This window comes from Anser cygnoides, chromosome 10 (assembly GCF_040182565.1).
Source record: "Anser cygnoides isolate HZ-2024a breed goose chromosome 10, Taihu_goose_T2T_genome, whole genome shotgun sequence".
In the NCBI taxonomy this organism is placed as follows: domain Eukaryota; kingdom Metazoa; phylum Chordata; class Aves; order Anseriformes; family Anatidae; genus Anser; species Anser cygnoides.
Window position 1 is genome coordinate 9,578,882 of NC_089882.1, and position 15,439 is coordinate 9,594,320.

At 42.3% G+C, this 15,439-nt stretch overlaps 2 protein-coding genes across 6 annotated transcripts in view; one reads left to right on the top strand and one right to left on the bottom strand.

The window, feature by feature from the left end:
* Positions 1 to 6,934, top strand: PSMD6 (proteasome 26S subunit, non-ATPase 6). The gene is made up of 8 exons (XM_048071652.2): positions 1 to 234; positions 1,290 to 1,495; positions 2,053 to 2,198; positions 3,273 to 3,492; positions 3,586 to 3,694; positions 4,846 to 5,014; positions 6,407 to 6,484; positions 6,629 to 6,934. The coding sequence occupies exons 1-8, from the start codon at positions 90 to 92 to the stop codon at positions 6,723 to 6,725; spliced, it is 1,170 nt and encodes a 389-aa protein (XP_047927609.1). The 5' UTR covers positions 1 to 89; the 3' UTR covers positions 6,726 to 6,934.
* Positions 6,935 to 12,840: 5,906 nt separating this feature from the next.
* Positions 12,841 to 15,439, bottom strand: part of ATXN7 (ataxin 7) — an 81,204-nt gene continuing 78,605 nt past the window's right edge. For all 5 annotated transcript variants that reach the window (XM_067003483.1, XM_067003485.1, XM_067003482.1 and 2 more), the window contains one exon: positions 12,841 to 14,905. In XM_067003483.1, the coding sequence (XP_066859584.1) occupies positions 14,888 to 14,905 (18 nt within the window). In that variant the 3' untranslated portion in view covers positions 12,841 to 14,887. The remainder of the gene's footprint in view (positions 14,906 to 15,439) is intronic.

Below are 15,439 nucleotides of genomic sequence, written 5' to 3' on the forward strand. Positions count from 1 at the left end.
GCGCCGCTTCCGGCCGTCGCGGCTGAGTCACTGAGGCCGCGCCGCCGCCGCCGCTGCCGCCTCAGGAGGGCCCCGCCGCTGCCGCCGCCATGCCGCTGGAGAACCTGGAGGAGGAGGGGCTGCCCAAGAACCCCGACCTGCGCATCGCCCAGCTCCGCTTCCTGCTCAGCCTCCGGCCCCGGGCGCCCGACCCCGCCGCGCGGGACGAGCTGATGGCGGCCGTGCGGCTGCACGGTGCGTGAGGGCCTGGGCCGGTGGGGAGCGGCCGGAGGGGCGGGCGGAGGGCCCGTGGGTCTGCGTGACGGCCTGTGGGTCGGCCTGGCGGTCTGTCGGCTGGTCTGGCGGTCTGTCCGACGGTCTGGCGGTCTCTCTGACTGCCTCCCGGTCTGTCTGCTGGTCTGTGGGTCGGTCTCCCGGTCTGTCTGACGGCCTCCCGGGCTGTCTGGCAGCCCGTCGGTCTCTGACGGTCTCCCGGTCTGTCTGCTGGTCTGTGGGTCGGCGTCCCGGTCTGTCTGACAGCCTCCCGGGCTGTTTGATGGCCTGAGGGTCGGTCTGACGGCCTGCCCGTCTGCCTGATGGTCTATCTGACAGCCTGTTGGTCTGTCCGACGGCCTGCTGGTCTATTTGGCGGCCTCCCGGTCTGTCCGACAGCCTGTTGGTCTGTCTGACGAGCTGTCTGACAGCCTGCCCCTATGTCTGGCAGCCTATGGGTCTGTCAGTGTGTCTGCCGGTCAGTGAGCCAGCCATGGGGTGGATGTGTCTGTCTGGTAGCAAAAGGTGGCTGGGGAGATCCCTGGGGCAGCCCTGGGGCTCTGTCTGTTCATCTGTGTGCCCACAGCCCGCCTGGAGAGCACCACCAGCAGCCCCTCAACACGGGCAGCCCGACAGCAGCGGGGAGGATTGGGATGCTGGCAGGATAAGGGTCCAGGGGAGTTGGAGGCACCAGTGCGGTGCCCGTCCCTGGCTATCGGCACTCTCAGCAGGGTGCTGGTGGTATAAGAGGCAGGAGCTGTGCCTGGGGTGTGCTGGGGGTTGAATAAATGGTAAGGGAAGTGCTGAGTGGGAGAGGTGTAGAAAGAGCCGTGCTGGGAAGGATTGGGAAACCAACCAGGAGAGGCAAGGCCTGCTGAAGCATCTCAGTAGCGTGCGGCTGGCTGTGTGGGCTTACCAGGTACCTGGCAGCAGAAAGAATGTAGCTGGCATTGGTGAGCCCTTGTGGTGTCCGTCAGTGCCCTGCTCTACAAACGCACCCCTGTTGTCAGTAACAAACTTTCTGGCTTTTCTTTCAGACATGGCTCCGTATTACGAAGCGCTCTGCAAGTCCCTTGAGTGGCAGGTAGACACGGAGCTGCTGAGCAAAATGAAGAAAGCTAACGAGGAAGAGTTGAAACGTCTCGATAACGAATTAGAGGATGCTGAAAAGATCCTGGGGGAGAGTGAAATCCGAGATGCCATGATGGCCAAAGCTGAGTACCTGTGCAGGATCGGGGACAAGGTTGGTTCCTGGCATGGGCCTTATGGCTTCATGTTTAAAATGCTGCACTGCAATCCCCTTTGCAATCCCCTTAACTGGGCGGGTTGTGGTGAGGGCTCTTCATAGAGGGGAAGCTGGCTGACCAGTAGTGTGGTTTCTCCGTGGGTGGGAGATGGAGGGGGGGGTGTTATTGAAACGTAAATTATCTAGTAACAAATAAGCAGGCTATTAAAACATTTTTTCTTGAAAAGAGAGACATTTATTTTCCATTTATAGATTTTATTTTTCATTTACCTTGTGTCTTTAGGCTTTCCTAAGTTAGTTACACAACGCAACTTAATTTCAAATTACAGTCCTGATTGCCGTAGTCCTTAGAGTTAAAAAAAGCCATTCCTCATACATTTTTTAACTTCTGGTTTAAACTTTGATTCTTTAAGATTATTCAGAATATGCAGTGTTAAAATTACGTGTGAAACTGACAGGACTGTCCATGGAAGACAGTGCGTGTGCGTTTGACAGATGTTCTGCAAATATTCTAGTTGCACTTAAAGCTCTTGTAACGGAAAATGCTTTGCTAGGAGGGGGCTCTGACTGCGTTCCGCAAGACTTACGACAAAACGGTGGCGCTGGGACATCGCCTGGATATCGTGTTCTATCTCCTAAGGATTGGCTTGTTTTACATGGACAACGACCTCATCACGCGGAACATTGAAAAGGCAAAAAGGTGTGGTTTGGGCTGGGGGACCGTTCAGAGAAACGGTAGTGATAGAAATGGAAGGTAAACACCTTGCTATCGTGAAATGACAACGGCTGGTTGTCAGACAGAATCACAGAATAATGGCTGGTGTTACCTTGTACTACAGAGCTTCCTAGTCCTTAGACTTTTATGAAGGGGAAGAGGTTGGTGTTTTTGTTTCAGGTATTTCCTAGCAGCTGACTTGGTTAGAAGCTGTGCCCCCCCGCTGCCCCGTTCTGTAGCTGTTAGCACAGAGCCGTGGGTGCGATTGCCCCGCACAACAAAGCGCGGTGCAGGAATGCCGGCTGGACTCAGCTGACGCCAGCGCCGTCCAGCTGGGCCGATAAAATGCCGGCGTCTCCTCTAGGAGCAAGAGCCCAGTGTCAGCACGGCATGCCTTGGTGCAGCTGTCCTTCCCCCATTTCCACTGCTAGCTTCTCCCCCTGCGCTCTCAGCATTTCATGTTTCACTGGTTCCTGTAGCAAGCCGCAGCTTCCAGTCTGTTCCGGTGCCTTGGGAGGTGATGTTAGAGGCTCTTACCCGTTGCAGTGCTCCTTGGGCGCTGATTTTCTCGTGCGCTGCCTTCTGAACGGATTTTGTCTTGGCCTGTGCTCCTGCCTCTGGCCACGTCGATTTTATGTTAATGAGATTTCTGAAAGTTTGGCCGTTTCGGTGGTCTGGCTGTTAGACTTTTTTCTGTGCTGCTAGTTGGACGGCTTTGATTTTAGCAGCAAAAGCAGCGGAAGTACGTTGCCGTGGTTGAGGTTGACAGTAATATTTACGTGTGCATCTCAAAAGGCTGTTGTTGGAATTTTAGAAGCTATAAACTTTTTAAAGTCGAGACGTGCATTGTGCAAAAGCGGCTGGCTTTTCCTGCCCCAAGGAAGTGTCGCTGCTGCCCCTGGCAGATGTATGAAGTACAGACTGTTTCAGCAAGTTGTGACATAAAATAAATTATTCTTGCTCAGATCACAGACTATCAGTTGACTCACTGTACTTGTTTCATATAACTTACTCCATAATACATTTGCATAAGTAATTTTTTTCTTTTTCTCTTTTAAGTCTAATAGAAGAAGGCGGAGACTGGGATAGGAGAAATCGTCTAAAAGTGTACCAGGGTCTGTACTGTGTAGCTATTCGGGATTTCAAACAGGCAGCGGAGCTCTTCCTCGACACAGTTTCGACGTTTACGTCCTATGAACTTATGGATTACAAAACGTTTGTAACATACACTGTCTACGTCAGCATGATTGCATTAGACAGGCCCGACCTTAGGGAAAAGGTAAGCGTGGGTTCAAACAAACCCAGCCTTTCTTTCTATCTCCATGCTGAAAGTAATAATATTTAAACATGGTTTTTTTTGGTTTGCTTTCAGGTTATTAAAGGAGCAGAGATTCTGGAAGTGTTACACAGTTTGCCTGCTGTACGACAGTATCTCTTTTCCCTTTACGAATGCAGTTATGCAGCTTTTTTCCAGTCACTAGGTGAGTTGTTTCTTACAACAGTATTTCGGGTGCTACAGTTGCTTGTTTCAGATCATTCACAACTTTTGTGGAGTAGCTACAGTCTAGGACTAGAGCTTCTTTGTGCAGAAAACAAAAGGTCTTTCTTTTAAACAGTGACCTGAAATTTGTTGCTCTCTGATTTAAAAAAAAAAATTAAAAAAAATCTTCACATACAGTGAGCCTTACGAAAGGTCACCTCTGATTATTTTCAAATTCTTTTCCACCTAGCTGTGGAGCACCATCTTACATGAAGAACCAGGCCAAATGGGAAAGTTTTGAAAGTTTTATCTTTGAACTAAATTACAGGCCTTATGAAGATGCTGAAATCTCAGACTGTAAAAGAAATTACATGGGAAGTTTTCATTGTTGCTGTTACCACGGCTGCTACCAGGCTTTCTGGTCTGGTTTGTGTGTAAAAGGGTGACGCTTAAGAAAAATCTTTTCAGAAAACTTTCTCCGTTCTTGGCAGTTCTTTTATTTAGAATAGAAGAAAATCAGACATTTAGAAAGAGCAAAAAAGAACCCTTCCTTTTGTGGAAGACGAGGCCTGACGAGATTAAAATGAAGGCCAGTGTTTTTCTGTTGCTGGTCTTGCCACAAGCCGAGAACTAAGTGTCAGCAGGAGAAAAAGTCATAGTGCCTGGAAATCCGTGTAAGTAAGTTACTTGTTGTAACCAGACAGTTAATCTTATTTCATTACCTAGCTTTGGGTAAGAACGTTTCTTCAGGTAGATACACACCAACACACCAACACCTGCTTGCATCTCAGCACCAGGTTACGCCAACGTGGCTGCAGGTTTCAGCCCTCACTTCGAGCGAGGTGATCCCCCTGCAGTACGCAGGAGAGAGTTGCTGACATCCTAGAAGTATTCTGTGCTGACAAATTAGCTTTGCCACAACATTGTTTGCATCTTACTACTGCTTCTGGTTCTAGAACCAATACAGTTTTACAAATTTATTTATGCACAGTGTAGAATATTTTTCATACCCAGGAATATGCAAGAATACAGTGTTGTTTTGGTCACACAGATTATTTATTAACTGGTGTTGTATATATTTAATTTACCTAAGTGATATTTTACATTTCTTACAAATTAGAAATTGATTTTTTTTCTTTTTCCTCCTTTCAGCTATTGTAGAGCAAGAGATGAAAAAAGATTGGCTGTTTGCACCTCACTATCGATACTACGTACGGGAAATGAGAATCCATGCATACAGCCAGCTCCTCGAGTCTTACCGGTCGTTGACATTAGGATACATGGCAGAAGCATTTGGAGTCAGCGTAGAATTCATAGATCAGTAAGTTGTTTAGCTTTTTAAGTTTATAAAGATCTCACTTTACACATTTTAATTGTTTATAATGATCTCATGAATAAAAATCTTTGTTTTACTTTGACTGTAAACCTGCCAAGTTAAATTTAGCCAAGCTCTTCCTTCCATAGAAACATAAGAGAATCTTGTTTTAGTAAAGAAAATAGTTTGAGAGCAGTCTCTCGTGACAACTGTTCCAGTACTTCTTTCATTCTGAGGGCCATCTGAGAAACTAGGCTTTTACTAGTAACTTTGTTCTTTATACTGGTATTTCTGTGGGCCTTCATAAGCCATGAAACTTAATATTTTAGGAGACAACTTAGTTCACAGATACGCCAAAGTAAGTATTTCAGCTTTAAGGATCGACACATTTTATCTGCCCTACACGTCTCCTTCATTTAGTTTTGCTTGCTTTCTGGTACGTGAACAGGATGTGATGTTTTTCACTTAAATCAGATATACATTGCAGTCTCGGTTTCCAATTCCTTTTCTAGTGTAAAAAAAGGAAAGTCAGATTTAGATCAGATTAGAACTAATGTGAAGTGTGTTAGCTTAGATGAGAACTGTTGTGAGGTGAGAAATTGACTTTTACCTTGATTATGTATGTGAAATGCTTTGTTTCAAATGCTTTCACAGGAATGATTCTTCTTTCATAAAGAAATTTCAGATTTTCTAACATAGAAAAGTGTTACAGAAATATGAGTACTGCTTGAAATACTCAGAAATGAATTAATAGGTGTTTCAAGGGAAACCAAATACCATTCAATTCAGAGGTAAATGTTTAAGTCATACTAGCTCTTATGCTTCTCGTTAATTTAGTATTAGTTGTAACTTGTCTTACTGTATATCCCAGAAATTTTGTTTGTTTGTTGACATCAGCAATGTTCTGTGAGCCACCAGTTCATTAATTAAAAAAAAAAAAAAAAAGACAGCATATTTAGAACTACCAGAAAATAAGAAACCTTTATTAAGGGACTTTTAAAATGAATTGACTGGCACAAAGGATTATTATACTTACAGGATAAATTCTGAATGTGTGTATTATGTGACTGCTGCCTTTGAGTTTGAGCAGTAATTGAAGCTAAGCTAAACAATAAGTCTCACTTTAACTCAAGAGCAAGAGTTTGGCCTGAGAAGAAAATATGAAGACGTTTTGCATTCAGCTTGCTGTAGTGATTGTTCTTGTTTCATGTCCAAGCACTAATAAGATTAGGGTGTGTAAGATACCTTATGAAAATACATAGAGGTTGCTGCTTCAGAAATATTGTGTTGACAGTGTTGTTTTGTCAGCAGGCTATCCATGTGAGCAGGTTCTGTGCTGCTAGGCCTGCAGGTCCTTGGTGAAGTATCATTTAACCAACTTCTTTTCTCTCTTCTTAGGGAGCTTTCAAGATTTATTGCAGCTGGGCGATTACACTGCAAAATAGACAAAGTAAATGAGATTGTAGAAACTAACAGGTACGTTATCAATTCCTAGAAATCGTATTTCACGCCCCAGTTGAATTCTGTACATTTTGATCACGCTTACTACATAAATGTAAGTTTCTTGGTGTAAAACATGGTCTCAATTCTAAACACCTTTTTATTCTCAATTTTTTTTAGGCCTGATAGCAAGAATTGGCAGTACCAAGAAACCATCAAGAAAGGAGATTTGCTGCTAAACAGAGTTCAGAAACTTTCCAGAGTAATTAATATGTAATTTTTGTAATGCAAGGGAATGCAAAATGTAGATGTTTAAAACATTTTGGAAGTATCCTATAAATATATTGTATAACTTGGTATACTGTAGGTTAAAAAAAAAATACTAGCAGGAGAGGTAGTGTTTTTACTTTCCACTTCATTATGTAAGCGATGTTCTGTTTTGGTGTATGGATCCCAGTTCATTTATTAAATGTATTATACGATTGATCTCTTGGAATATATTTTGTTCCTTTACTTGCCTGCCTATGCAGTGTTCAATATTTAACAGCAAAGCAAGGTCAAGAGCCAAACAGAAAGAACCAATTGCGATTCTGCGGTTGTGTTTTTAAGACTTCTGTATTTGAATCAAAAATGAAAAGAAACAGGTGCATAATATTATATAGCCAAAAATGTTAGTTGAGTTTGTATGTTATCCAGACAGTGTGAATTCTTGTTCTAAGATTACAGTGTAAGGAAAAGGAATAAGGATGCAAATGACTCGTAGAGCACTAATACAACCATGAAAACCGTAAAGACTGTAATTTTGGGAACACCTAGAACTGTAACAGCCTCTCCCTTACTGTGGCATTTTAGCTGTTGAAAAGAAAGCTAGCCCATTAGCAAAGCATTACATTTGAAATCACTTCCTCTTAGATTTGCAGCTGTCACAAGGTACTACTGCAGGTTAAGGCAATTGATCGAATACTGTAGAGGGTTATGGTTTCATTCTTGACAGGTGCTAAGGAATAAATATCGTTTTGTCTTTTTTGTCTGCCTCCAATAAATTAATTCTAGCAAGGCTTTTAGTGTTACCTAGAAAAATGCTAATTGCATGAGAGAATTTTTAAAGACCCCGCCCCCTTTGGAAAGATTTTGACTTCGCTCGGTCATTTTACGATTTGAGCCTAGTCCTGTGAAGGAGGAGCTGAGAGGAACCTGCAGGGCTTCTTAACAAAACTTTTTAGGCAAGAGCTGGCAGGAAATAGTCACAGCAGTTTTACCTGAAGTATTTTAAGGCTCTTGGCAGCAGCTTGGCCTCTCAGCCACACCAAATAATGGACGGTCATTGAGAAAGGCGACACCTCCTGGCGTCCACAGCTGGATACGCAGCAAGAACAGGTACTTACATTGCTCTCCTGAAAGAAGGAAAAAGTGATCATCTGCTACATAGTCTTTTTTTCAAAAAGAGTAGGACTGCTGAGGGGTCCAGGGTGGCCAGGTCCTGAGATGATCAAGTGAGAGCCATGATCAAGAGCATAACACTCTCTATTCTACCATTTTTAACTGCCTACTTCAATTTCTATGTCACTCAGAAAGTGACAGGATTTCTGCTTCCTTTAAAACCTGAAGTAACTTTTCTTTCCTTGTCCAATGATCTTGTTACTTTTTCTTTTATTTCTTTATCAATTTCAGTTTATTTAATTCTGATCGTATCTGTCTGATACACCCATTCATGCCTCAGCCCTGACGCTTTACTGGGGATTTATAGTCCACATGCAAAAGCTGTACATTCTGTCTTGTAATTTCATCCCGTGCAGCTCCCTGAACTAACGCCATTCTCCAGTTTCCCTCTGGAAGGCTGACTTAACGCTAGCACTGCAGCAGCCAGACCCAGAGATTGATTCCAAGCTGCAGCCCGCCCCCCCCCCCCCCCCCCCATGCTTTCTGCCTTGCTCTGCAATACGCTCACTGTTAAGCCGCGGGAACACGGGAGGGGGAAAAGGAGGTGGGGTTATTACAGATTGTGTGGGTAAAGCTCTTCTACAGAACAGGTGAAATCTATTTTGCATGCAAACAGCCTTCAGCTCACCTGTCTCTGCTGGCCTATCAAAGACTCCACTTGTTTTCTCACTGGAGATTGGGCTCCAAAGTTTGAGCTCTAGTCTTGCGGATGACAGACAAGTCACGTGCTTTTGGAAAAAAATAAATAAATTACCTGTTGTGGCCAGGAAGGGCTGCAGATGGATGGACACTTCCAGCACTGTCGAAGAGCTGCTAAACCAAAGCGACAGCGTGCTGTCCTTGCTGATGCTCAGGAAAGACTTCACATGGATTTGGCGACAGATGTCAACTACAACCATTGCTCTCTGGCTCGGACACAGCCCGTTGACTGCATGTCTCAGGCCAGTTTTCATCCTTCGCAATAAAGTTTGAATCCAGGTTAATTTAAACAACTTCAGAAAAGGTTTTTGAGAGTCCCCTGAAGTTCGGTGGGCCAGAAAAAAAACAAAAAACAAAAAACAAACAAAACAAGCACACGCTGCTTCTCTGAGACAAAGATCCCATGCTGCTTGTTAGGAACGAATCCAATCGCTAATGCAGCGCTCAGCCAAAGCACCAAGAAAAGCATTCAGTCAAATTAAGAGTCCCATGGTGGATCACACAAGCCACGTGTGTTTGATTATTTGTTGCAGCAGAACGTGATAATAATGACCCAACAGAAATTTGCATTTAAATAAAGCCAATTGCAGGCTCTTGTATCGGTTGGCTCAGTAGCTGGCAGAAGTGGCAGGAGCGTACGGAGGCAGCGGGGGCCGGTGCGGTCGCTGCTGGCCTTGCCGTGCCTAGCAGAGGCTGGGGCCAGCTCTGTGCTCCTGCAGAGCTCCCTAAAATACGTACGTGCACTCAACAGCATGCACAGAGACCCTCTGACATCTGGCTTTGCGTAACACGCATCGACTGCTGGGCTCCAACTTCCACACCACCAAAAAAACTCTTCCTGAATATAAGCTGCGACTTTCCTCGTGCAGTCAGTGCACCCTGGAACTCGGTTATACGGGACAAATGCAAACGTTTTCCTCTTAGAACAGCTTGGGTTGGAAGGGACCTTAAAGATACCTAATTCCAACCCCCCTGCCATGGGCAGGGACACCTCCCACACACAATCAGACCTCACCTTTCCTCCCTCTTCACCTTGCAGTACCCGGGGATACAGAATCCTATTTCAAATGCAGTTAAATGCAGAGTTAATCCTGCAATTCTGACCCAGACGCAGATGGCTCAGTTAGGGACTTGCCTGAATTTGATGACAACCAAGGAGCGCTAGCTCGGCTGCATGAACTCACGTCTCCTGCATGCTTCACGCTGTAGTCACTTGGTGAGCCCAGCACAACAACTTCAGTGCCAATAGCTTATAGGACGGAGCAGAAGTTAGGAAGTACTACTAGGAAAAAAATATATACATATTTGCAGGAGGGTGAAAAAAAAATAAAATCAACCAACACAAAAGGTACTGTAAATAGAGAAATATTAAAAGTACTCATTATAAAAGGACAAAGCTGAGCCTGCTTGCTGCCTGACCCCCATTTATAGCTTGCAGCATTTATCCCAAATACTAAAGAAAACATTTAGCATTAAAAAAGAAAAGAAGAAAAAGGCAAAACCCCACAAACAGACAAAAACCCCATTGCCTTGGCTGCACGTCCTACCCCCCTAACAGGAGTTTTACCGGTTTTGCAGACTGTTCTCTGAAGTCATCCACCGCATGCAATCGTCCTGAGTCACATGCAGAGAAAAGCCTGCAAGAGCATTTAACCTGCTGAATTCACACACTGGGCGCCTGAACTGTGAAAGAATGGAAGATGCTTTTTTATGAAAACAAAACAAAACGATAACAAAAACCCACAACCCTTCAACGTACTGCAAGTGGTGTTGTAAAAGCTGTTTCTTGTTATTCTGTTTAGCAAACCAAAAAGCAAGAGCCTTCAGCGACAACTTGCAGAGGAAAATACCGCGGCGTTACTCCCGGCACCTCTCAAAACCCAGATGCCACAAAACCTTGCAGGATGTCAGGCTCAGATTCCAGCAGGCTGACTCCTGGGGCAGCTCATGCAGTGCTGAGGCAAAAGGACAGAATTTGACCAGATCCAATTCTCTGAAATTAGTTCACATAGGCACCGACACAGATAATGTTTTCCTTTAATGGTGAACGATTTCATAACGAAGCAGAAACATATAATGTATTCCATGCAACCAACCTCATTTATTGAAAAGTCCTAATTTTATTGCCTTGTTTAGTAACATGTTTGTTCAACAAACTAATCTTTTTCATGAAGCAAAGCACAACTTTTTTCTTATAAATAGTATAAATTATTTTATTTACAGAAACTTGTTACAAAACAAATAGACTATATATTTATTTTTCTTTTAAATATCCAAAGTAATTTTTTCTATCCCATGACATTTGTTCATGTACTATACAGCAGCCAACACAGAGTTCAGCTGATCAGATGCTCTTGATTATGTATACAAATTATCAAACTATTCACACATTTTACACAGGAGATTGCTTTTAGAACCAGGCTCAACACAGAGCAAGATGCTTTCAAGGCCTACATTCACATTGACATTATGTAGTGCTCATTTCAAAATTATCTTTAAAACGTAAAATATCTTGCACAAAATGTAAAAATGATTATTTTCTGCTGAACAGTGAAACATTAAGAATCTTTCCAAGCCCAATTCCCTCCTCCAGGACAGAATGAGTGAAAGATGAGAGATTCCTTGGCAAGAGAACTCTTACAGGAAGACAACTGCCTTAGAAATGTCATTTGGAAATCACATATTTTATTTTTAAAAGGTTTTCCGAGGTACTTACTGGGTTTTTGTATTGTTTTCCTGGAATACGAAGTATTCTGAACGTTTTCTAACTTATTTCATTTACATTTCTGTCTCCCCTCCCTGCCCAGAACGGGACAGATAAATAAACTGCTGGTTAAAACCACGTTTCAAACCCTTGGCATTATTTCAAATACGCGTTATCAATGGGATTGTTCCGACACAAGGTATTCTAATTAAAACATTGTACAAAAGTTACCAGCATCGTCTGCTTCCTTTTGTCAACCCATCTTACTTGTTTTAGAAAATATACTTATAAACGTGGATGCGTATATATATGCACGCCCATATATATACACACGCACGTATATAATATATAGGTGGAAAAAGCAAGCTCCAAAATTTCAACTGAACATTCAAGTCTTTGAAGGAGAAGCTGTCTAAACAGTCCAAGCTTAAAACTAGTTAGATCAGGCACTTTCAGTTTTTCCGTTAGTTTTAAACCACGTGAGACCCACACGAACGCGCACGCACGCACACGAGCACTACAAAAAGAGAAGCAGTGTGTCACTTAGCTAAACGGAGTCTTCTGGGAATCAGGCAACCTCTAAGCAACGCCGCAGCCACCCTGCGGCCGCAGGCCCTGCAGGCAGGCTCCGCGGGCTGCTGCCGCCACCTGGATCCGGCTGCAGGACCTGGGCGAGAGCTCCCGAGACGCGAGAAGGGACACAGCTTTCACAAAACAGAGGCACCCCTCCCCGTTGCAAAAGTAGGCATGGTATGCTATTGGCTTGGCAGTGAACCACTTCAAATTATAAAAAGGTATTTGCTTTTTTTTTTTTTTTTCCTTTTTTTTTTAATTAATTAATAAATAAATACTAGATGATCTCAATTGTACCAAAACTGGATATAAGAAAAAAAGACCTGTGCAAAAATACATATTTAAATATGTACAATCAATTAACAAAATATGTCTTCTGAAATAGGGATACTTCAATATTTATAATAGAACAAGAAATTCCAAAATAAAGATACAAAAGTATGTCTTTTTTTTCTTGTATAATTCTTTGTTCATCATTGCAGCAATTTTTTAGGTTAAGAAAACTGCAGGAGTCATAACGAGAAGTTGGAAAGACTATAAAAACTGTATCTCTTAAATTAATACCAAAATCTGTCTAGAAACAACCCAGCCACTGCGAATTCAATTTTGCAAGGAAAATTAATTTCAGCTTCCTTAGTTATTTACAGTAAGAACTACGTGACAATAAAAGCTTCAGGAACAACGTTCTGCTTGTAACCAAGATCTAAAACAGAATATTTGAGCAGGTCTGTGCTCAAGGGCAGGCAGAATTTACGATGTTCTAATTCTCGACTCCCAATGGCTTGGAACTACACAATGCAGGTGTCTGTGGAGGCTGGCTCCACATGAGCACAGCGCTCAGGAATTAGCTTTTTAAAAGGTCTGCGTGCTATTGAACGGGCATGAATTTGCCATTATGCTTTCAGATCAACAGAACCTTCAAAAAGAGGAGAGTTCGGTCACCAACTCCCCGGCGCTCCTTCTCGCCAAGTTGTCGTTTCCTTTACATTTACATCGATCGAGTCAAATTGCACTTGTGACTGAGACTGTCCTGAAGTGAAATTTTTGCCCCAGTGACTTCATCAGAACACGGATTTCACTCCAAACGGGCAGGATTTAATAAATATCGATTTCTTTTTGTGGCATGTTACTTTGGCTCCTTTTACGTTAAACCAATCACAGCTCCAACAATCCTTTCAACAGGGCAGCTTACTAATTATGAGTCTTTTTGTTCCTGAAAATATCTTTGTTGGTTTTTTGATTAAAGTTTGCATAATAAGAGTCTATACACATTGCTTTCTAAATGTCATCTTTCCTATCAATTCAAAAGCTAAAGTGTCTGCATAGAGGCTTCTTGTTGTTTTGCTGTATAGCAAGGATTTTGTAGCAAGTTCAGGTGAAACTGAAAGCATCGGTAGGTAAACAGCTAAGCAACTGCTACTCTCAGTGGCTTTGGATTCCCTGATGTACTATTTGCCACCAGAACCGGGGGAAGGCTGGGCTACGGGAACTATTGGACAGGCTCAGATTGTCTGTTCTCAGCGACAGCTGGTGCCCCTTTAAGGCAGAAAAATATCTTCTTGGTCAGTAATTTGCTTTCCTTTGCTTTGCCCCTTAATAAAAGTTTAGTCAGTTTTGAGACTTTACCTGATGTTTAAAAACTTAACAAAAACATCCAGACGAACCAAATCCTATTACAATAAGCCCTTTAGCGGAATTCACTTCGGAGGTGTTTTGAAGCGAGACAAAATACTTCGTAAAAATTGACTGGACTATATAAAACTGTGTAAAGCCCCCTTTATTCATAAAACCTCGGGAGGTGTGAGATGACTGGGATGCATACAGCTGCACTTTACGTGGAACTCGGCTGTCAAATTGGCAAATACTCCAGAATTTTGAGAAACCCTTACTGAGTGGTTGAAAGCACAACACGTTAATGATTTAGTTATACAAACAAGGCATAAAATATCTGACTTTTATTTTACTTTTTTTAAAAAATATTTAAATACTTTAAATACTTAGTTTTAAAAGGGCTTTTTTTAAAATTTTTTAAATTTTTTATACAGGCTGGAAGGCAAATCCAGCCTAATTTAACCAATACAGTTGTTATTTTTTAAAATAACAAAGGCTTATGGTATACAGTATAGGTCAGGAAATACGTTCTTTGGGCATATAGTTTTAGAGGTTATTTGCCTTTGTTTGATATTTTTGGATTTTTTTTTTTAAAAACAATTAACTTTAATTTTCTTCTGCAATCAAATCTTACTCAAAAGAATAGAAAATAATATTTGTATCACACAAGTACAATTTTTTATACTTGTTTTCTGAGCAATGGCCTCAAACAAGTTTTTTGATTTTTTTTGTTGCCATTGTTGTTTTAAAAGTTTTTTTTTTAATATATTTTTTATTTTTAACTCCTGATAGCTTCTTATCCCAAATTACTTGCAAAAGGCTGGGCAAAACACAGACTATTTTTTGAATTGTGCTATTTTTATATTCCATTAAAGGAACATTGCTATAAAAACACTAAAGCCATATTCCCTTCTTGAGGGCTTCTTTCCATTGTGCCTCAGACATTTTTTTTTCCCCCTTGTTGCGGGGTCCTCTCTGTTGACAGTGTCTGTCTGGTAGCTATCACCTATAAAAGACACCATCAGTATAAAAATAAGTCCACAGTAACGTTTATTTGCCCCCCCGAAAACATTCTTTTGCCCAGCCAATCTATGTCGAATAGTGGCAAGATGATGTACTCCTGTAAGGAAAATCTCACAGATTTGTAGCAAACTAGTCCAGACCACCGTTAACACTGATAAGAGCAATTATGTGGCTGAACTTCATCCAGTGTCCATTTCTAGTATATTCACTGCTACAGACATGGCTTCAGGGAAATTCCTTGTTTGAGTGACAGTCCAGTAGATTTCCACACCTGAGGACCATGGGAAGCTGGGAAAACTCAAGGCATCTTGGAGTCCAGAATTCCAGATGGAGGTTTTGCTTGTAGTGAAAAGTGTCCAGTTCTTTTCTCACCATGGTGTGATCAGCTGTCAGGGACGCGCCTTTGGCTTTTAAGCAAATAAACGGAAGAGAAGGATGAGTGAGCCAAGCTGTTCCAGCAGATGCCCTTCAAAGACATTTTCTGGACAATGAGAGCATGTTTTGGGGAGGATCAGCAGGCATAATCTGACACACCACTCACATGCGGTTAGCTTGTCTGAAACTTCACAATTCTCAAGCTGGGTTTTTTCAAGTTATAATTGTTTTAGAAATTATTTCCTTCCTTCATTCAAATTATATTTTTCCTTTACTTCTATTTGCACAGTTGAAGCAGTAACTATCAGGTAAGCCCAAAACCAAGGTTTGTTTAGTCATATGAATTTTTTTTTTTTTTTGGTTTGTTTTAGAAAACACAAGTGGTGAAAATCTTCCTTTATGGCTGAAACCGAAAATTCAGAAACTATTCTGAAAAAGTTCTCACTGACCTCCTAACCTCTCCAGGTACACAGAGATTTTTAGGGTTTCAGGGTTTTAGTCCCAGAGGAAACAAAAAGTGTCTCAAGTTTACAGTCTGTAAAATTCTAGTTCCATACCTGCTCTCT